The 22177-nt window shown below is 48.1% G+C and overlaps 2 protein-coding genes across 7 annotated transcripts in view; one reads left to right on the forward strand and one right to left on the reverse strand.

The window, feature by feature from the left end:
* mbd1a (methyl-CpG binding domain protein 1a) overlaps positions 1–8642 on the forward strand; it is a 29436-nt gene extending 20794 nt beyond the window's left edge. For 2 of the 5 annotated variants that reach the window (XM_021312663.2, XM_021312664.2), the window contains exons 11-17: positions 2187–2324; positions 2411–2533; positions 2602–2688; positions 2755–3084; positions 3155–3319; positions 6901–7035; positions 8132–8642. In XM_021312663.2, coding sequence (XP_021168338.2) covers positions 2187–2324; positions 2411–2533; positions 2602–2688; positions 2755–3084; positions 3155–3319; positions 6901–7035; positions 8132–8344 — 1191 coding nt within the window. In that variant the 3' untranslated portion in view covers positions 8345–8642. The remainder of the gene's footprint in view (positions 1–2186; positions 2325–2410; positions 2534–2601; positions 2689–2754; positions 3085–3154; positions 3320–6900; positions 7036–8131) is intronic. The other 3 variants (XM_036143674.1, XM_036143670.1, XM_021312666.2) reach the window with 3 other exon arrangements.
* Positions 8643–9516: 874 nt separating this feature from the next.
* LOC105920543 (membrane-associated guanylate kinase, WW and PDZ domain-containing protein 3) overlaps positions 9517–22177 on the reverse strand; it is a 34996-nt gene continuing 22335 nt past the window's right edge. For both annotated transcript variants that reach the window (XM_036143656.1, XM_036143658.1), the window contains 5 exons: positions 15614–15808; positions 15480–15544; positions 15018–15164; positions 13203–13341; positions 9517–11919 (listed from right to left, as the gene is read on the reverse strand). In XM_036143656.1, coding sequence (XP_035999549.1) covers positions 11177–11919; positions 13203–13341; positions 15018–15164; positions 15480–15544; positions 15614–15808 — 1289 coding nt within the window. In that variant the 3' untranslated portion in view covers positions 9517–11176. The remainder of the gene's footprint in view (positions 11920–13202; positions 13342–15017; positions 15165–15479; positions 15545–15613; positions 15809–22177) is intronic.

Raw genomic sequence — 22177 nt, forward strand, 5'->3', positions numbered from 1 at the left:
AGAACCAAAGTTCATCTAACGGCTGGAGCCGTTGAGCTGCTGGGAGGCAGTGAGTCTGAACGGGGTTTTCCCACAGATGTTTGTCCAAGACCGCTAACGGGGAATCCAGCGACCCGAACGAAGCACGGGGGGAAGAATACGAGCGGGGGGGCAGGTCCAAATCCAAATCCAGTGCACAATAAGAAGGCAGTCCAAGGGTAGGAGTTCCAGGAGACAGGGGACCAGGCAGACTCAGAAAACAGGCTTAGTGAAATAACGCTGGAAGGTTCTCACCGTGAGGCTGGAGACGATCTGGCACTGGAGGCTGAAACTGACTGACCTTCATGCAGGTGGAGACAGGTGGAGCTGATAGAGAGATGATCAGCTCCAGTGCCAGGATCATTACAGTAAAAGCCTGTTTGAGCATTTTAATATGCAATTTTGCAATAAATGACACTAGTAAAAACATTCTTGTACAAAAAATATTTTTATTTTTCATTTTCAAGCACTTTTCAGAAATGGAATGAAAACATCCTGGTGCCATAAAATGTTAAACTCTGGCCAATTATGACTAAATCAATAATCATAACGCCCTGATGTTTACACACTGTGTAAATAAATGTGTAAATAAATAAATATTTCATGCCAAAATATATTTTTTTGCCTCTTAAACAAAGATAGACATGGTACGCAGATAGATAAAAAGTTATACTATTTTTACATTTGAATAAAGTTTTATTGTTAATTTTTTCACGCTCTCACACATATAATCATATATATACATGTATATTTTTGCATTCTGTTTATATCCACATTCAGTTTTTTTTAAGCCTGGAAAAAGGTTTTAAATTTCCAGGTCCTGACATCAGGAGCGTCAGCTTCCTCCATCCTCGCTCACGTCTGGCAGCGCTCACTCTGTGCAGGGACAGTTTGAGAACTGAGAACATTTTTCATCTTCTAGTTTTGACTTCTGCTGATAGTAGTTAGTTAAAACTATTTAAATTATTCCACTCCTCTGCAGATGAGTTGATGAGATCATCGACAACCTTCTGCCTCTCCATGTCGGCTGGGTCACCCACAGCTGTAGCTTCAGATGTGAGACGTTCTGGCTCCATCTAACTAACACTAAACAACAAACAAGTTATTAAAAAGCTTTTTATGTTTATGTACGTTTATCTTTAAAGGTACATTTTGCAAATACTTATTTGTAGAAACAGGTGTGCAAGTTGACCGTTCAACATGCGGCTTATGACAACACTGTGGTTTCAGTGTTACGATGCTAAACCTTTAGGAATTACTAGCTCTGTAGCACCAGCTTTAGGAATTACTTGCATTTAAATGGTAAAAATGGTAAATGGACTAAACTCATAAAGCGCTTTTCCAGTCATGCTGACCACCCAAAGCACTGTACACTACAGCCACATTCACCCAGTCGCTCTCACTAACACACTCATACACCGAGACGCAGCTCGCTAGGCAGCTTGGGTTTAAGTGCCTTGCCCAGGGGCACATCGACATGTGGCAAGGGGAAGCTGAAATCAAACCCACAACCTTCTGATTGTCAGACGACTGCTCAACCCATCAAGCCACAGTCGGCCATTTAGAGCAAGCCTTGACCTTCTTATGAATTACTAGCGTTTTCAGCTTATGCTCCTCACCTTTCTTTAAGGGTAATTAGCTTTCTGAGCACCCTCTGCCCACACCATCAGGATGGGACCTCAGATGCTCATAGCACTAATGAACGAAGGTGGAGCCAAATGAAACAAGCCTCATGCATGAAACGTTGTCGTGCATCCGGAAGGAGCGGAAGTTACTGGAAGCTAATAGCCTTAAGCTAGCGGACATTTGGTGCTAATTTTAAAAACTTTGGCTCTACTTTCGTCATAATGAGTGGAACGGATAACACAGACACCAATATCCCATCAATGCATAAAACCTTTGTGGAGGTAAATTAGTTATAACCATAAAACACACTTTAATTACATCAGCAATGGCATGGTTCCAAGAAGCTAGCTGGAGCTACGTCTGTCAGCTCCATGTGTGTAAAAACATCATGTAATGCATTACGTAAACCTAAATAAACCGTTTAACTTACCCTCTTAGTTTCTCTGCCAAACCTTTCGGTGCCTCGTGTCAGTTCGGGTTCTGTGAGAGACCTGGAGCTCAATGGAGCTGGGAGAGCATCTGAGGGTTGTGTTTGTGCTCAGCAGGCGAGGAAGAGGAGTTGGATGAAGAGGAGGAGGAGGAGGTGGGGACAAACGAGAGCAGCCACGGACTCAAAGATCAGGAAGGAGTGGGACAGCCTGCTGATGAAGGAGGAGGAGGAGGAGGAGAAGCCCTCTCAGGTTGGTCCTGAGGAAGCTGCTGGACTCGCTTCGCTCTGGAGTCAGAAGCTCTGCAGCATGACCATCATCAGTCTCTGTGTCCTCAGCTTCCAGTTAGCACTGGACCATCAGGACCTCCAGGACCTCCAGGACCTTCAGGACCTCCAGGACCTTCAGGACCTCCAGGTCCATCAGGACCATCAGGACCTCTGACTGGGACACACGTGCAGGTAAAATCTTTTTGTTCACAACAGCAAATATGTTTGTCTCCATCTGAAACTGAGTTAATTTGTCACAGCTGAACCTGACTCTGGACAGTGGCCACCTGCCCTCCAGCATCCTCTCTGACTCCGCCCTCACCTGTCTGTCAGGACTGCTGCCTCAGGTAAAGGTCCAGGTGTGCTCTGTTACCATAAGGTGCACAGCAGCTGAGCTTGTGGTCTCTCTCCAGGAGGGATCGGTCCTCCATGTTTCCACAGGCCTCACCTTTATCCCGCCTCCTGCCGCTGCCGTCCAATCACTGCAGCTGAAGGAGGAGGAGGAGCCTGTGGGGATTGAGCAGTATGGGAGGGGCGGAGCTTATGAGGAGCAGGAGGAGCCGGAGCAGGAGGTGTGGACCGGCATATCAGAGATGGGAAAATACTACGAGGTGGAGGTGGAGCTGGTGGGCCCCGACTACAATCAGAGGACTGTGAGGGCAGCGTCTCCAGAGCCGTCTGACATCACTGAGGTTCCCAGCACATGTGACCTCACCTGTGAACGGCCAGAGTTCCTCCCATTGGTCAGTGAAGCTGTCCGTTGTCGGTGAGTCACAGCTGGTCTGGTCTTTAAACGGCTCCTCCTGTTTTCAGAACCCGGAGGGCTTCAGCCTCCTCAGGAGCGGCGTCAGGAACGCCGTAGTGGGGGGGCGGAGCTTGCTTCGTCTGCTGAAGATGCTGAGGAGGACGGTGCTGCCGGCTCATTGGGTGGCTGTTCTGGCTGCCGGGCCGGAGCTGCAGCTGCTGCAGTGCTCCAGGGTAGGAAGCTCATCTGGCCGAGACGATCCTTTAAATGATCTCTAAATCATCTCTAGAACATCCAGAAAACCTTCAGGAATGATCCCTTAAATCATCTGTAGAACATCCAGAAAACCTTCAGGAATGATCCTTTAAAATAATCTCTAGAACATCCAGAAAACCTTCAGGAATAATAATATAAAATCATCTGTAGAACATGCAGAAAACCTTCAGGAATGATCCTTTAAAATCTTATCTAGAACATCCAGAAAACCTTCAGGAATGATCCTTTATATTATCTCTAGCACATGCAGAAAACCTTCAGGAATGATCCTTTAAAATCTTATCTGGAACATCCAGAAAACCTTCTGGAATGATCCTTTAAATCATCTCTAGAACATCCAGAAAACCTTCAGGAATGATCCTTTATATTATCTCTAGAACATCCAGAAAACCTTCAGGAATGATCCTTTAAAATAATCTCTAGAACATCCAGAAAACCTTCAGGAATGATCCTTTGAAATCTTATCTAGAACATCCAGAAAACCTTCAGGAATGATCCTTTAAAATAATCTCTAGAACATCCAGAAAACCTTCAGGAATAATCCTTTGAAATCTTATCTAGAACATCCAGAAAACCTTCAGGAATGATCCTTTAAAATAATCTCTAGAACATCCAGAAAACCTTCAGGAATAATAATTTAAAATCATCTGTAGAACATCCAGAAAACCTTCAGGAATGATCCTTTAAAATCTTATCTGGAACATCCAGAAAACCTTCAGGAATGATCCTTTAAATCATCTCTAGAACATCCAGAAAACCTTCAGGAATGATCCTTTAAAATAATCTCTAGAACATCCAGAAAACCTTCAGGAATGATCATTTAAAATCATCTGTAGAACATCCAGAAAACCTTCAGGAATGATCCTTTAAAATCTTATCTGGAACATCCAGAAAACCTTCTGGAATGATCCTTTAAATCATCTCTAGAACATCCAGAAAACCTTCAGGAATGATCCTTTATATTATCTCTAGCACATGCAGAAAACCTTCAGGAATGATCCTTTAAAATCATATCTAGAACATCCAGAAAACCTTCAGGAATGATCCTTTAAAATAATCTCTAGAACATCCAGAAAACCTTCAGGAATGATCCTTTGAAATCTTATCTAGAACATCCAGAAAACCTTCAGGAATAATCCTTTGAAATCTTATCTAGAACATCCAGAAAACCTTCAGGAATGATCCTTTAAAATAATCTCTAGAACATCCAGAAAACCTTCAGGAATAATAATTTAAAATCATCTGTAGAACATCCAGAAACCTTCAGGAATGATCCTTTAAAATCATATCTAGAATATCCAGAAAACCTTCAGGAATGATCCTTTAAAATCTTATCCAGAACATCCAGAAAACCTTCAGGAATGATCCTTTAAATCATCTCTAGAACATCCAGAAAACCTTCAGGAATGATCCTTTAAAATAATCTCTAGAACATCCAGAAAACCTTCAGGAATGATCATTTAAAATCATCTGTAGAACATCCAGAAAACCTTCAGGAATGATCCTTTAAAATCTTATCTGGAACATCCAGAAAACCTTCTGGAATGATCCTTTAAATCATCTCTAGAACATCCAGAAAACCTTCAGGAATGATCCTTTATATTATCTCTAGCACATGCAGAAAACCTTCAGGAATGATCCTTTAAAATCATCTGTAGAACATCCAGAAAACCTTCAGGGATGATCCTTTAAAATCATATCTAGAACATCCAGAAAACCTTCAGGAATGATCCTTTAAAATAATCTCTAGAACATCCAGAAAACCTTCAGGAATGATCCTTTGAAAACTTATCTAGAACATCCAGAAAACCTTCAGGAATGATCCTTTAAAATAATCTCTAGAACATCCAGAAAACCTTCAGGAATAATAATTTAAAATCATCTGTAGAACATCCAGAAAACCTTCAGGAATAATCCTTTGAAATAATCTCTAGAACATCCAGAAAACCTTCAGGAATGATCCTTTAAATCATTTGTAGAACATCCAAAAAACCTTTAGGAATAATCCTTTAAAATCTTATCTAGAACATCCAGAAAACCTTCAGGAATGATCCTTTATATTATCTCTAGAACATCCAGAAAACCTTCAGGAATGATCCTTTAAAATAATCTCTAGAGCATCCAGAAAACCTTCAGGAATGATCATTTAAAATCATCTGTAGAACATCCAGAAAACCTTCAGTAATGATCCTTTAAAATCTTATCTGGAACATCCAGAAAACCTTCAGGAATGATCATTTAAAATCATCTGTAGAACATCCAGAAAACCTTCAGGAATGATCCTTTAAAATCTTATCTGGAACATCCAAAAAACCTTCAGGAATGATCATTTAAAATCATCTGTAGAACATCCAGAAAACCTTCAGGAATGATCCTTTAAAATCTTATCTGGAACATCCAAAAAACCTTTAGGAATAATCCTTTAAAATCTTATCTGGAACATCCAGAAAACCTGCAGGAATGATCCTTTAAATCATTTCTAGAACATCCAGAGAACCTCCAGGAATGATCCTTTATATTATCTCTAGAACACCCAGAAAACCTTCAGGAATGATCCTTTATATTATCTCTAGAACATCCAGAAAACCTTCAGGAATGATCCTTTAAAATAATCTCTAGAGCATCCAGAAAACCTTCAGGAATGATCATTTAAAATCATCTGTAGAACATCCAGAAAACCTTCAGTAATGATCCTTTAAAATCTTATCTGGAACATCCAGAAAACCTTCAGGAATGATCATTTAAAATCATCTGTAGAACATCCAGAAAACCTTCAGTAATGATCCTTTAAAATCTTATCTGGAACATCCAGAAAACCTTCAGGAATGATCATTTAAAATCATCTGTAGAACATCCAGAAAACCTTCAGGAATGATCCTTTAAAATCTTATCTGGAACATCCAAAAAACCTTCAGGAATGATCCTTTAAAATAATCTCTAGAGCATCCAGAAAACCTTCAGGAATGATCCTTTAAAATAATCTCTAGAGCATCCAGAAAACCTTCAGGAATGATCATTTAAAATCATCTGTAGAACATCCAGAAAACCTTCAGGAATGATCCTTTAAAATCTTATCTGGAACATCCAAAAAACCTTTAGGAATAATCCTTTAAAATCTTATCTGGAACATCCAGAAAACCTGCAGGAATGATCCTTTAAATCATTTCTAGAACATCCAGAGAACCTCCAGGAATGATCCTTTATATTATCTCTAGAACACCCAGAAAACCTTCAGGAATGATCCTTTAAATCGTCTCTAGAACATCCAGAATCCATCAGCCGTAACGCTGGGGTCTGGAGACAAAAATATCTCTAAAAAATAAATAATGTAATTTCTCCTGAAATCTCTAGACTGCGTTCTTCACTTCCTCTTCCCCCATTCCTAATCTTCCTTAAACTTTACAGTTTCCATATTTTATTGAATCATATTGATCTTTTCAAGCTTTGTTTCTCTCTGTAAAACACACATTATACATTTATAAAAAGACTCGTTGTGATGGAGCTGCAGACGTCTCACGCTGTCCTTGTGTCCCTGCAGCTGTCCTCCATGACAGACACCATCGTCCACGTCCAGTCAGACCGCAGCTTCTACATCAGCGTCCAGACCCGTCCGCTGCCGGACTCTCACCGAGTCTACAAGGAGCACGCTCACAGAGTTGCTCACCTGAGCCAGGTAACATGGGGAGCAGCAGGGTGGGCGGGTCCGCCTCCTCTTTAATGAGCCAGTCCTTCTAAAGGATGATTCCACTTAGAGCGCAGTCACATGTCCTGATCTGGAACTACTGAAACGGGTTAAACATGTTTATCAGAGCAATGGAACCAGTGAACTGTTTAACGGCGGCTGAATGTTACAGCACCCCCTCTGGTAGAGACGAGTTACACCGCTAAAGTCACCTTAATGGCAGCAATATAACAGTAAAAACAAAGTTTAATCAGAACCTTTACAAATTGGAAACAAAAAAATAAGAAATGTTTGTTTTCAACAGAATCCCTGCAGGCAGAATTTTGTCTGCAGATGAAATATGAAAATTGTCCCAATTTGTAGGAAGATTTAATGAGTAATCCGTGACTTCCTGTTGCAATAAAAAAGTGGGTCAGGGTTCCCATAGTCACTCTTCAAAAGGGGAAACACGAGAGAACATGTGAGGAAAGCAGGTTCTGACCCAAACGGGCTCACAGTCAGAACAATAACTCAGCTGGAACCGGGTCAAACCAGGCTGGACCAGAACCCAAGGAGGACGTCTCCACAGCTCGCTGCTTGAGACCCTCCAGACACCTAACGCCAGCAGGTTGCATGCTGGGAAAAAACCTTTCCTGTCCCACCATCCCAAAGAGAAACGTGGAGTTTTGCTCGGTACGGTGGAGGGTCTGTGATGCTGTGGGCCTGGTTCTCCTACTCAGAGAGCCTGGCTCAGCATGATGTCAGCCTTCTGCCACCGTCTCAGTCCCCAGACCTCAATGCTGCAGGAAAACTGGGCTGAGCTTCAGGAGGAACCAGGACTCTGGACCTCCCTCCTGTCACTGAAACAACCAGACTGAGGGATCTGGGAGGGTAGTTTGCACACACAGCTGAGTTTAATCCAAGTAAAGGAGGTCGGGAACAGAAACCAGCCAAGAACTCAGAGGTTCACCGCTGTTCTGTTAACCCTCTGCTCAACGGAACAGAGTTGAGACAGAAATTATGAAAATTTAGAGCTTAAAGACAGCTTTAGGTTTGGGTGCTAAACGCTAGCTGCAGGATGCTAACAGCTGTGTGTTGTGCTTCTCAGCTGGTCACTCTGCTGCTGGATTTGGAGCGCCTCGCCACCTGCCGAGGGTTGAGGGTTCAAGTCCCCCCCGGTCTGCAGCAGGTGCGATCAGCAGGCTGCCACCTGCTGGTGGCTCGGCCCTTCCACACCTGCTTGCCCTGCCTGCTGGAAGAGGAGTCAGAGGAGGACGGGGAGTCAGAGGACGAAGATGGGACCATGTCGTTAGACTGCTGATCTGGACAGTTTGCAAAGATTTAAATAAATGCAGCGTTATGAAAGTACCATCAGGTTAAGCTAGGACTTGTGGGTAATGGAGTCCCCAGCTCTGAGTGGAGTCTCCAGCAGCTGTCGTCCAAACGTTTCTACCTCAGTGTGTTTTTACTACTGACCTGAGCTCCTGTTCGGGGTTGAAGCAGGAAGGACAGGTGGTGAAGTGACAGCCCGGAAGGACTGATGTTGTCCTCTCAATGTTTGTTTTATCAGAAAGAGAGTTTTGTACTTTTGATACGTTTATAAAGTGTTTTTTCCAGAAGCCTTTTGGTCTGAAGCCTTTGTTTCACACGTCAGACGCCGGCAAGTAGAAAAAAGTCTTTTGTGAAGCTCTGTAGGTTACAAGGCTTCTAACCCTGATCACCAATCCTAGCTTAGAAAACCAGATGAAACAAAAACTGCAAGCAGTTACAAAGCCCAGCCCAGCAGTGCACGTCCCGTGGCCCATCAACCCAGTATGTCTGCATCTAAATGTGTGCATATTTCACAGTTTCCTGTATCATAAGCTGATGTCTGACCCACTGGGCCACCAGCTCCGCGTGAAACCCAGAGAAAATCCGCTGGGTTTACTGTTAGAACGCTAATAGAACACGTTCTGTAGGGTTGCATAGCTCTGCAGACTTCAGACAGCTATCAGTTTGAGCTAAAATCCTAAAAATACCAAATGACAATAGACCAACCTACATGCTGGATTTTTGTATGCTGCTTTATCAAATTATATGGAAAAAAATAATTTATTTTCCTCTATTAATGATGAAAAATATGCTGCTCTAACTCTGTGAAGTCTTTTTTATACAACAGTATTGAATAATCACCTTTTTCAAGGGGGCTACGTTGTCTAATATATATATAAATAGTAAATTATAAATAATTTACTCTGAGGGGCAGAGTAGTGAGAATAACCTCGAAGGTTAAACTGGTCAGACAGGACAGGGTAATAAGGAAGTATTTGTTCACACTAAATGTTTCGGCACAAGGTCCAGAGTATGAAGACAGGAGTGAGTAGGTCTGTGCATGTTTTGAGCACAATAATCTAAATACGCATTAAGGTTACATTTAGGGGATCACTTTTAATGTGAACCCTGAATGTTAATCATTAGTAATCACAGTTCTGATGCACAGATGAGACAAACTACTGCATATTTACTCTGTCTTTATTTGAATCTCATATAAAACTCAGTGTGGAACCTGTTTCTGATGTTTTGTGACTGGGCGTGGTCTCTTGGCATTGTGGGAGAACATGGTGGACAGACAAGACAGGAAATGATTGCAGGACAAAAAAACAGAGGCACTTGTTCTGATCCGGAGCTACAGTTCATCCCATCACTATGACGCGGTTGCCACGGTGACTCTGAGGATGCCGGATAACAGCTGGACCTGACATCAGTGTGTGTGGGTATGGCTCTGTTAAATCATCATTTTCATTTTTACAAGCAGGCAAGCAGATCACCCCTCAGGTTCTGTTCATCTCTAATCATAATAATATATCAGTAATATCAATAATCATGTCAGGGATCATTTACACATTAGAAAAATAAAAAAAATCATTCCAGTTGTATTCACATGCTGAGGACATACAGTCACAAGACAGCGCTGGCATTTGCATACAGTTTAAAGGATCATGATGATGCTGGAGGACCAGGGCGCAGTTCAACCAAACATGCCACGGTTACCGAGGTCCCAAAGTGGAGACATGACTGGTTAGAGGGCTGAGGCTCAATCCGAAAACCCTTAAACAGCCGGGACTCGTTAGCCAAAGAGGAAGAGCGCCAGCGGTCGCCATGATGCTGTCTGAATAGGTCAGTCAGTGAGGAAGGAGGAAAGGAGCCTGGATGCTTCCTCCCGTGGTTAGTTTAGCCTAGGAACCCCACAACGTCCCTTACCGACGCTAAAAACCCTTTAGGTATCCCACAATCCTTTGCGTGCCATGATGTATCAGCACAGCCTCCTCACATAAACCAACTAAAACATGCGTAGAGCAGAGAGTGTCTCTGTAGCTCATGTCCAGAAGGCTGTAGGATCTGACTCCATCCTCCATGTTTCTGACTCCATCCTCCATGTTTCCATCAGAGTTAAAGTCTGGAATCAGCTCAGCAGCTGAAGCTCCTTTCCTCCCTGATGGAGTTCTGCTGACCCAGGAAAGGTCAGGGAGCAGGAGGTAGGAGATAGGAACAGGAGCTAGGGACTAGGAGGTAGGAACAGGAGCCAGGAACAGGAGCTAGGAACCGGAGCTAGGAACCGGAGCTAGGGACTAGGAGGTAGGAACAGGAGCCAGGAACAGGAGCTAGGAACTGTAGCTAGGGGCTAGGAGGTAGGAGATAGGAACAGGAGCTAGGAACCGTAGCTAGGGGCTAGTAGCTAGGAGGTAGGAGATAGGAACAGGAACTAGCAACCGGAGCTAGGGGCTAGGAGGTAGGAGATAGGAACAGGAGCTAGGAACCGTAGCTAGGGGCTAGTAGCTAGGAGGTAGGAGTTAGGAACAGGAACTAGGAACCGGAGCTAGGGGCTAGGAGGTAGGAACAGGAGCTAGGAGGTAGGCGCTAGGAGCTGTTATTAAGGGTGTTTGGATGGAGCCTGAGAATGAGGCAGGATGGGTAATGAGGTGCAGGCGTGATTCAGCGAGCAGGTCCATGGCCAGATGTTCTCTGGCCAATCAGAGACTGGTTCATCAGCACTCGTCCAATAGGAAACAGTAAGAGGCGGGGCTTCTCTCAGCAGGCCAACCAAATAAGCCCTTATTAAGCCAATAAAAAAGTTCAGTGAATGAAAACAGAACGTGTCCTCCCTGCTGGCCAATCAGAGAGAAAGTCCGTCCACTAAGGCCCGCCCCCTGAGCCTGCTGCCCGTCAGAACCTGGGTCAGCCTCTGAGGGCTCGGTGTCAGCCAGCGGCCCGGCCCGCTGTCAGGGTTCTCCCTGGCAGCAGGAGCCATGCTGGATGCTGATTGGCTGATCTCTGAGAAGCTGGCTGCTGATTCGCTGTCAGATGGAGGCTTGTCATCACTCATCGGCATCAGGAAGGAGAACGCCGCCTGCGGAGCTGCAGCTGAGCTCCCATGATGCTTTGCATGGCGGCCGACGGTGTGGGTCTTCCTCCTCTCCCTCCTGCTTCCGCCCTCCTCCTCTGGTGACGAGAACCCCCCGGATGAAGCTCCGCTTCTCGGTAAGCTCCTGCTCCTCCTCCCCTGCTTGTCCAGCTTCTTCTGACTAACCGTCCGACTTCTCTCCTCCTCCACCTTCTTCTTTCTTCTTCTCCTGTACGTCTCCTCTTCCTCCTCTGCTTGTCGTCTACTCTCAGTCTCCTTTTCCTCCTTTTTCCATCTCATCTGCTCTTCTTCCTCCACCAGGTCCAGGTCCAGGTCAGGAGGTCCCGCTCCTCCTGTTCTCCGTCTGGTTTCCACCTTCCTCTCCTTCTTTCTCTCTCCTCCTCCTCCAGCAGCGCCTCCTTCTCCCCACTGCCTGCTGAGGGAAGCGGTTGCCATGGTTACTGTCTCCTGCTCCTGGGAGGAGGCGGGGGAGAGAGCTCCTTCCTCAGGGCCTGCTGGATCACACAGAAACAACGTTCAGAAGCGTTATCATTCAAACCAGCTTTGACACCGAAAACACGACGTGAACATGTGACCTGATCACATGTGACCTGATCACATGACTGTGGCTCGATGATGATGATGGTGACTCTGAGGGAGAGATGAAGGGATGAAGACAGAGGGAGGGAGGAGAAACAGAGCTACCAACCGCGAGTTCTCCGTGCGTCCGATCACGTAGAAGCAGGGCTCGCCCTGTTTGGAGTTGGTCATACAGAGAGACAGGCTGGACAGCTCCACTGAGGAGGAGGAGGAGGAGGAGGAGGAAGAGGAGGAGGAAGAGGAGGAGGAGGAAGAGGAGCAGAGAGAGTCAAACGGTCAGAGAGAAGCAGGAGTTCTGAACAGGTTCACCGGCTCAGAAACGACCCGGAACTGAAAGATTCGTAAAAAACACGTTACCACGGAAACAGTAGGGGTCAGAGGTCGCTCCGCTACAAGCAGTCGCCGTGGTTACGGCATAATTACCTCGTTAACCTGGGATAACCAGGTAATTAGAAGCGGTCATGTTTAGTTTTGCTGAGACCAGGAGGACGACGCTTTGAAGAAGTTTCACGCTAAAGCTACGAAGAATGTGAGCCGTTGGTTCTGTTTGGTTCTGTTTGGTTCTGTTTGGTTCTAAAACGGTCCATAATCACCGTGTTAGCAGCAAAGGTCAGTCTGCTGCAGCAGCACCGAAATGGGACGTGGCCCAGGAGGCTATCTGCTGTAAATAACGCGTAACGCAGGAGATGAGCTGCAGCTCCTCTGAAGGTCTACAGCCTCCACTGATGTTTGGCAGCGGCTGGATCTACTGAGGCGCTCCTTCTGCAGACGTCCCCCCCCCCCCCCCCCCGCCCCCCCCCCCCCCCCTCCCGCTGCGTCTCGCCGTGTCCTGCTGCCGTCCTCCTGTCACCTCACAGTGTCAGCACAGAAAAGCCGTTTGATCAGAGCTGCAGAATATCAGCAAATGATACCAGTCATTCCCAGGTTCTGCTGACAGGAAACACCCCAGGAGGTTGCGGGTTTGATTCCCTGTCAGGGCAGTCTGCCATGAGGCTGTACTGCTGGTAAACAGACAGCAGGTGGCGCCATCGTGTCCCGCTCAGAGCAGACCCAAAGACCTGCCTGCTGTCTAACCCAGTCAGCAGAAGGTCTCAGATGTCCTCCTACAGCTTCAAGTCTAAATAAACATTATTTAAGGCGGTCGGTGAAGCAGACTCAGGTGAGCGTCACCTGTACGGCGCAGAGCCTAAAGTCTCACCATAATCTGGAACATATCCGTTTCCCTTCTTCAGAACCAGGTGGATCCGGTGTCCTCCTCTCCGGATCTGCTCCACAGCCTGACTGTGGGTCATTCCCGCCGTGCTGTCTCCGTTTATCTCCACCAGCTGGTCGGACACCTGCGGCACAGGTAAGCACACCTGGTTAACGGGCACAGGCTGAAACAGGTGGATCTGAGAAGTCAAAGGGTCCATAATCTGAGCTGGAGCACCTGGAGCTCCTGGAGCAGCTGGAGCACCTGGAGCTTCACCTACAGGTGGACTTTAGATCCAGAGCACACCTTTACGGGGTAAAGCTCTGGGCCTCCATCTATGCTCCAACCGTCCTGATAAATGGATCAGTACAGAACCGACTGGATCCAGTATTAATATAATCCTGTTTTTACTACCTCTCCATTACAGCCGTAACGTTCCCTGTGGAGCAGTTTAGATGTTTCTCCAGGTTTCTGAGCGGAGCTGCTGGCAGCTAGTAGCTCATCAGCCAGGAACCTACAGACTGCCTAAACAGGGACAGTGTGGGTTCTGCCGGTTCCTTCAGGTTCTGTCCCAGCACAGAGCTACGTGTGGCCAACAAGTGGACTCTGGGGAGAACTCTGGTTCTCCTCTCCACAGCAAAGAGCGGTCAGCCAGCTGCCCCCCCCCCCGCCTCGGGTGTGCTGGATCGGGTGGAGTTTGTTACGTCGCTCTGCAGCGGCGGTCTGTGTGCGTTAGCCTTTAGGCGGGTGCACCGGCCCCCACTCTGCCGTGTCTCCCTTTGACACACGGCGCCGTCCAGGCCTCAGGGAGAGGGACGCTGTAGATCAGGATGAATAAAGTCCGGTTTCACCAGCCGGTAGCAGACTGCAGGGTTCAATCTCAGATCCAACAGCAATGAATCAGAGCTTAGAGCGGCGATAACGTCAAGCAAGCAGTCGACTGCGCCGCCATCTTGGCTCAGGATTGCTCCACGGTGGGGGGGGGGTCCTCTCTCCACGGTGGGGGTCGGGTCTTCACGGTGGGGGTCAGGTCTTCATGGTGGGGGTCCTGTCTCCACGGTGGGGGTCGGGTCTTCACGGTGGGGGTCGGGTCTTCATGGTGGGGGTCCTGTCTTCACGGTGGGGGGGAGTCCTGTCTTCACGGTGGGGGTCGGGTCTTCACGGTGGGGGTCGGGTCTTCACGGTGGGGGTCCTGTCTCCACGGTGGGGGTCCGGTCTTCACGGTGGGGGTCCTCTCTTCACGGTGGGGGTCGGGTCTTCACGGTGGGGGTCGGGTCTTCATGGTGGGGGTCCTGTCTTCACGGTGGGGGTCGGGTCTTCACGGTGGGGGTCCTGTCTCCACGGTGGGGGTCCTCTCTTCACGGTGGGGGTCGGGTCTTCACGGTGGGGGTCAGTTCTTCATGGTGGGGGTCCTGTCTTCACGGTGGGGGTCCGGTCTTCACGGTGGGGGTCCTGTCTTCACGGTGGGGGTCCTCTCTTCACGGTGGGGGTCGGGTCTTCACGGTGGGGGTCGGGTCTTCACGGTGGGGGTCCTGTCTCCACGGTGGGGGTCCGGTCTTCACGGTGGGGGTCCGGTCTTCACGGTGGGGGGGGGGTCCTGTCTTTACGGTGGGGGTCGGGTCGCCCCAACAGGCAGCTCTGTCTCAGCAGCACCTGGTCCTGTTATCTGTCTCCAGTGGAAGTGGGACCAGCTGAGGTGGACGTGTCTAACCGCTGTGGGACATTCAGAACGTAAAGGGACACAGCCTGGTCGGGTTCTGGTCTGGGTTCTGGACTAAGTCTGGGTCAGGATGTTGTGGTGATGGGTAGGGGTGTGCATACCTGTATCTTGTTGCTGCGCTGGGCCGGCCCCCCCTCCATCAGGCCCAGGACGTACAGCCCCATGTTGTACTCGCTGCCCCCCCTCAGGGAGAAACCGAACCCTGTTGGACCTCGTTCCAGATCCACGCTGTAGAACCGGGACTCATCCTGGAACACAGAACCAAGACGCTGCTGAGACGCAGAACATCCAGGACGTCCCTCAGGAACATCCTGTTGATGTAACTAGAAGAAGAGCAACTAAAGGCTTTTTCCTGCTCTGTAATACTTTAAACTCTGGAACATCTTCTGATCTTAAGGATAAATTAAAGCTGCTCTGATGAAATTATCTCGTGTTTATTGAGCCAGATGAATTCCTGCGGGCTATTTTCATCTACTATCCTCCCTGATTCAGTGTTTTATAGATTTCTCTGAGCTCAGGGCTCTGACTCTCTGCTGCTGAGGTAATCACAGAACCACGCTGACCTTGGCCCCCCCTCTGGGCCCTTTGACCAGGCGTCCGTCGGCGTCGGCTCCGTCTGAGCAGGGCCCTGTGGAGCAGAGGGAAGGCGTGAGGCCTGGTGGTGCTGGACCGGCCGTGTCTCTGTGTCTGTACTCACGCTGTTTGGGGGCGATGCTGAGCCGCAGCGAGTTCCCCGCCCTCCTCAGGATCTGGGACAGGTCCCGGTGCTGCAGCCCCCCCACCGCCCGGCCCTCCACCGCCTCCAGCCGGTCCCCGGGCTGGATCTGGCCGCTGCGCGCCGCCGGGCTGCCGCGCCGCACCGTCACGAAGCGGTGCGCCATCATGGAGGAGGCTGCAGAGACAGGTGGCAGGTTCTCAGTCCTGGACAGAGCCGCTAAAGTCTGACAGAACGGCGCTAAAGTGAGAAGTGACACGCTGAATAATAAATGAGCTGAACTTTAATTATTGAGGCGTGTTCAGTCTGCTCGGCTGAACGGGAGCAGCCGCTCCATCAGCAGCCTGGCTTCTGCTCCACTGATGGATGGAGGATGGTCCTCATCTTCTGGATCCAGGGACACCAGAACCTCATCAAACCATCTGGTTCTAAAATAACCTCAGGAGAACAAAACACTGCAGAGCTGTCATGAAATCAGCTGAAGTCCAAACCCAACAGAACCAAACGCTCTCAGCTTTATTCTCACAGAATTTCATTGAGGTTCCTGCTCAGCTCTCCAACACCAGCATTTCAGTCAGGTAGACGTTTGGACTTTGACTAGGCCACAGCCGCACCGCTTATTTCCTGGTTTATTTATTTCAAACATTAGAATGAACTAAGCATAAACTGTAGAAACAGGAGCAGGCAGAAGGTTAGAGCCTCAGTCATTCAGGTCTAACCGCACCAGTCAAACCCTGAAATAATCTCCATTTACACACCAGCAGCAGCATTTAACGTCCTTTGAGCGTCCCACACTGCAGAACATATTTTTATTTGTTATACGGCGTATTTTGTTGAAGTCCATCGTCTAATCCATTCCATAGATCAGCCTCACACTCGGCTGTTCTCCATCACTCAACATCTTTTAAAGGTTGATCATTTCTTACTTTGAACATGAAGTGCAGTTTTAAGTTTGACATGGAATATAAATATATTTGATTTTAAAAACAGCAGATCTGTATGTTCCCCATATGCGTCTTTATGTACCGTTCTGTTTTCTCTGCAGGTTTGTTTAGTATTTATTGCTCCACACAATAACTCAGACATGGTAAAACTAGCAGAGATTTGTGGTCCAGAACATTTCCTATTGTAAAACGCTCTCTGCTAGTTTTGATTTCACTTGGCAGTCTGTGGCTAGAATAGAAAATGTCTATTATAACCATATTATATTCTATTAAATAGAATAGAAATTAATATTCTTTAATATTTTGATAGCATAAAAACTTCAGCTGTTCCAGATTGAGTGCTGTGTTTGGGTTCCTTCATCCTGGTTCCTCCATCCTGGTTCTGGTCTGGACCCAGTTTGGACCAAGATTCAGCTGATGGACAGATACCCGGCCAACATCAGCCCTCCGCCACCGACACTTGATGCCAGGTCTTAGATCCGCTGTGTTTGGGTTCCTCCATCCTGGTTCTGTCCACCATGGTTCTGTCCATCATGGTTCTGTCCATCACGTTTCTGTCCATCACGTTTCTGTCCATCACGGTTCTATCCATCACGGTTCTGTCCATCACGGTTCTATCCATCACGGTTCAGTCCATCATGGTTCTGTCCATCATGGTTCTGTCCATCATGGTTCCTCCATCTTGGTTCTTTCCCCTCCAGCCTTCCAGCAGCCTGGTTGAGGCGTTCTTCTCGAGGTCCTGTCAGGCGTCCATGGTGGACGGATCGTTGAGGACTGATATTAAGCAGGTGGTCATAATGTTGTGCAGGACGTTTAAACCTTAAACTGAGGGTTGTTGGTCAGATTCTCAGTGATCTAACCTTTGGAGACGCCATCTCTTGGTCTGCAGGACATAAAGGATCCAGAGTTCTGGAGCTGACTCTTAGCTGCAGCGTTTTAAACAAACATGTTCTGCTTTATCCTGGGAAACATTTTAACCCCCTGGATTCGGACCAAGCTGTAAATCCTCCTGGGTTCAGTTTGATCGGCTTGTTTCTGCTCAGAGAAACATTTCTGGCAGTTTGTTCCTCTGAGCGAAGCTGGCAGGTTCCCACAGACATTCATCATCTTGGGTCCGTTTCCAGCCTGACTCCAGCGTGCAGCTTCCTGCCTCACACCAGGTTTACATCCAGACAGGCCAACCTGGACGGACCAGCGGGGAGGAACGTTTCCTCAGAGACGCTAATCTCTGAACTGCTGAGAACAAAGAAACTAGAAAGGCCCAAGCGGAGAAAGGAGCGCGTGTTTGAGCTCCGGCGGGCAGCGGCGTCACATGACCAGCAGCTGAGCCTGAAACCAGCAGCGCTCATCTGCAGAGCCGCTCAGCGTCAGGCCCTGAAGCCCCACAGCAGTTTAATCTGAGGTCAGACGCTCTACGCATGCACGCTTTACAAAAAGGGACTTTAGGAAACTTGTGTAAAGATCGCAGACCCTAGCTTTAGGCTAACCTGAAGTACGCTATGCTAAGGTAAACCAAGCAAACAAATGTAAGTCCAGATAAACTAAAATAAGGTAAACAAAGCTACATCTAACCATGCTAAGCTAAATTAAGATGATGTTAGCAAAGGTAAACTAGACTACCAAAACATAAATAAGAAATTTAAGAAAGGGGAAATGTGCTAAGCTAACAGTATGCTAACAAGGGTAAGCTGCGTTAAGCTAAGACAAAGTAAACTGATAATAAAATAAAAAAGAGGTAAGCTAAAAATCTATTGTCAAACTGATGAAAAGTATACTAAGATTAGATCAGCAAAAAGTAGATAAAGCAAATTTAGCTTTCTCTATTTGGCCCTTTTCCACCTGAATGATTCATAAATCAAACGGCTGAATAAACCCTTTGAAAATAGTCAAAGATCTTTAAGCAATGGGACAACTACAGAAGATGTGGCTGCACAGAAGGAAAACACAAAGAACCGACTGGATCCGGTGTTCTGCAACAGAACCGAGCTTCAATCAGCCGCAGACGTGGAAACGGGAGGAAACGTGTGTTGATGCAGCTCATGTGGTCCTGAGAGACGGCGGCTGAGCAAACAAACCATCTCAGCAGGTCTGCAGAACAAACAGGATCCATGGAGAACAGAGCGAGGCAGAGAATAAAGCAGCTTTAAAGCTTTCAAAGAGCCAAAGTCTGAGTTCAGCGCTGTTCAAACAGCAGCGGGAGGCTGCAGAGCGCTGATAAGACGGTGAGATCAACATGTTCAGCCAGAGGAGGAGGAAGCATGAAGATACAGCGAGTGGAGGAGGAGCAGGTTGTCCTGCTGACAGCTGAGATAACAAAGCTGTGACACAGAACCCCACAATCAGAAAGCAGTTTAATCAGGAGAACAACCAGTCAGATCTGAGGAACAAACCGCGTCTTCCTTCTGCTGCAGTCAGTCTGAAACCTCCAAGTTTTATCTCCTCAGCTTCATCTGGTTTCTCACCACCTTTCAGGCTCCAGCACATTCCAGGACAACTAAGCCAGAACTGATTAGTGAGGGAAGAACTGGGAGTTTCCAAACATCTGATAGTACTCCTGATCTGGTCAGTCTGGGTTTCATGAAGTTCTGCTCCCTCTGCAGAGCAGAACTTCATGAAACCATTGAAGAAGTCTAGATGACTTTCAGCTGGACAGCCATGTTCTCTGATCCCAGAACCATCGTCCAGCACCACCTGGTAGAACCTCATGAAGCAGGGACTGTTCTCTAGAAGCTTGGTCCAGCTCCACCATCCGGTGACCTCAGCACCAGAAGGTCTTCTCAGTGCTGGTGGAGATGAGAACGTTACGACGTGGACAATCCTCGACTGCCAGGGAAATGCAGCAGAACAATAAAGCTTCCTTCTTGCTCCTAGAAATGTTCTAAAGCTGCAGCTGTGTCAACGTCTCATCCATCCGGCAGGAGGTTCTGCTGCAGGATCCAGGATGAGGTTCTGCTGCAGGAGGTTCTGCTGCAGGATCCAGGATGAGGTTCTGCTGCATGAGGCAGGAGGTTCTGCTGCAGGAGGTTCTGCTGCAGGAGGCAGGATGAGGTTCTGCTGCAGGAGGTTCTGCTGCAGGAGGCAGGATGAGGTTCTGCTGCAGGAGGTTCTGCTGCAGGATCCAGGAGGAGGTTCTGCTGCAGGAGGTTCTGCTGCAGGATCCAGGATGAGGTTCTGCTGCAGGAGGTTCTGCTGCAGGAGGTTCTGCTGCAGGATCCTTGAGGTTCTGCTGCAGGAGGTTCTGCTGCAGGATCCAGGATGAGGTTCTGCTGCAGGAGGTTCTGCTGCAGGATGCAGAAGGTTCTGCTGCAGGATCCAGGATGAGGTTCTGCTGCAGGAGGTTCTGCTGCAGGATCCAGGATGAGGTTCTGCTGCAGGAGGTTCTGCTGAAGGAGGTTCTGCTGCAGGAGGTTCTGCTGACAACACCGAGTCTCAGAATGGAACCGGGTTCTTTACAACAGCCATCAGAGACAGTTCTGAGCCGTGGTGCTGCAGGAGAGTCGGGTTCTGCTGGTTCTGGCTGCAGCTTACTGGACTTTTGCTGCAGCGCTCAGCCTTCACGGTTCTCTGCAGAGGACTCCATAAATCATGCAGAGGAACATGTGGTGAAACAGTTTGTTGCTGTGAGAGCAGAACCCCTGAAATATTAAACGTGTTCTGACCCGATCCAGGCTCAGCATCCAGAATGGAGGCGGTTCTCCTCCAGCCCTGGTCCCTGGCTTTATGACGCTGCAGCTCTTCATTTAAACCCAGCACAGAACCAGCGAGCTCAGGTAACCCTCACCTGCAGCCGCTGCTGCGGTCACACCCACACGCTCAAACATACGTGTAGTTAGCGTGTTCACCGCTCGGCTCCAGGTGACCGTCTGCAGGTCATCAGGCCGTCCTGTCAGGCCGGATCAGAGCCACGGTGTCAGTGAGACCAGGTGCAGCACCACAGGTGAACACACCTGAGAGCAGCACCACAGGTGAACACACCTGAGAGCAGCACCACAGGTGAACACACCTGAGAGCAGCACCACAGGTGAACACACCTGAGAGCAGCTGCCTGACTAGCACACACTGAGCTGCTTCAGGGATACATTCCTGGGAGCTGATGAAGACTGAGGAGGAGGAGGAGGAGGAGGAGGAGGAGGAGGAGGAAGAGGAGGAGGAGGAGGGGGAGGAGAAGGAGGAGGGGGGGCTGGGAGGAGTCTGATTAGAAAGAAAGAAGAACCAGAATGTTTTCTCTGCAGCTGGAGGTCAACGGGTTCCCAGACTGAACCTGGAGAGTTCTGCTGGTTCTAGCTGAGGAACCAGCCAGAACCATCAGTAGATGTTTGATCAGAGGTCCTGTCGTAGGAACACAGGTTCTAGGAGAGGTTCTAGGATTGATCCAGAACATTCCTGATGAACAGTGAAGAACCGTTCTGGATGATCCGATGGACCGGACCTCTGGCTCTAGATGAATAAAACTGAACGGCTCTGACCAGCAGAACGTCTGACTGAGCCCAGAAAGGTTCTGAACCTGGTTCTGTTTTGACCTGATCGTGTTCCAGCCCGAGTCCAGGTCCTGGTCCACCTGGGCAAAGTCTGCCCACGGGTTCTCAGGTGTGGCCGCCCAGCCTCCAGCGCTCACCTGGAGCCAGCAGGTAGACGTGGACAGCAGGGCTGATCTGGATCAGGTGAACTTCCACCAGAAGGTAGAACGTGTCATGGACCTTCAGGGCGCTCATCTCTTCTCCTCCGTTACCTGAAGAGGCTACAGCTGCACAACATTAGCCGTTAGCGCGCCTGGCTGCTCTGATTGGTCCGGCGTGAAGCAACGCTCATCATGATTGGCCAGTCATCTCACCTGCAGGTTAAACGAGCCTCTCTCATGTCTATCAAGGCAAAACTATAACAGAAGCATAAAACATTATAACGCTGGCATCAGTCAGTCTAAGCTTAGACCCAGCTGGATGAGCAGAACACAGACCCAGACTGGTTTAGAGGCTAAACGCTGAGCGTCATGGTGGAGCGGCGCTCCAGACCCGCCCAGACCCGCCATGACCCACCCACTCCCACGCTGACCCACTTCACCGGCGTGTATGTAAACATCTGAGCCCGACCGCATCAGAGGAAAGCTCAAAGAAATCAACTGTTCATAAAAAGGCTGTTTGATGCATCATTACCGTCATCATCATCATCATCACCACCATCATCATCATCATCCTCACCACCACCGTCGTCATCATTACCGTCATCATCATCATCATCATCCTCACCATCATCATCATCATCATCATCATCATCATCACCATCATCCTCACCATCACCATCATCATCCTCACCATCATCATCATCATCATCATCATCATCATCATGGCAGCAGAACCCAAACGCGATGAGCCCAGTTCTGTAAACTTTATTTAGAACCCACTTTAGGAACGAACAGGCCGAGCCAAGAAGAATAATGACATCACAGCCAGTCTCGGTCAGGGAGGTTTTCAGTGATGTGGGTCGTTGGGTTCTAACGAACCAGAACCACCTGTGTTCTGAGCAGAACCTCCTGCAGTTCCAGATGTTCCTGCCTGGTACTGAACCCTGACAGGAAGCCGGACTCGCTGAGACACCAACCCAGACA

Source organism: Fundulus heteroclitus, chromosome 1 (genome assembly GCF_011125445.2).
Source record: "Fundulus heteroclitus isolate FHET01 chromosome 1, MU-UCD_Fhet_4.1, whole genome shotgun sequence".
NCBI lineage: Eukaryota > Metazoa > Chordata > Actinopteri > Cyprinodontiformes > Fundulidae > Fundulus > Fundulus heteroclitus.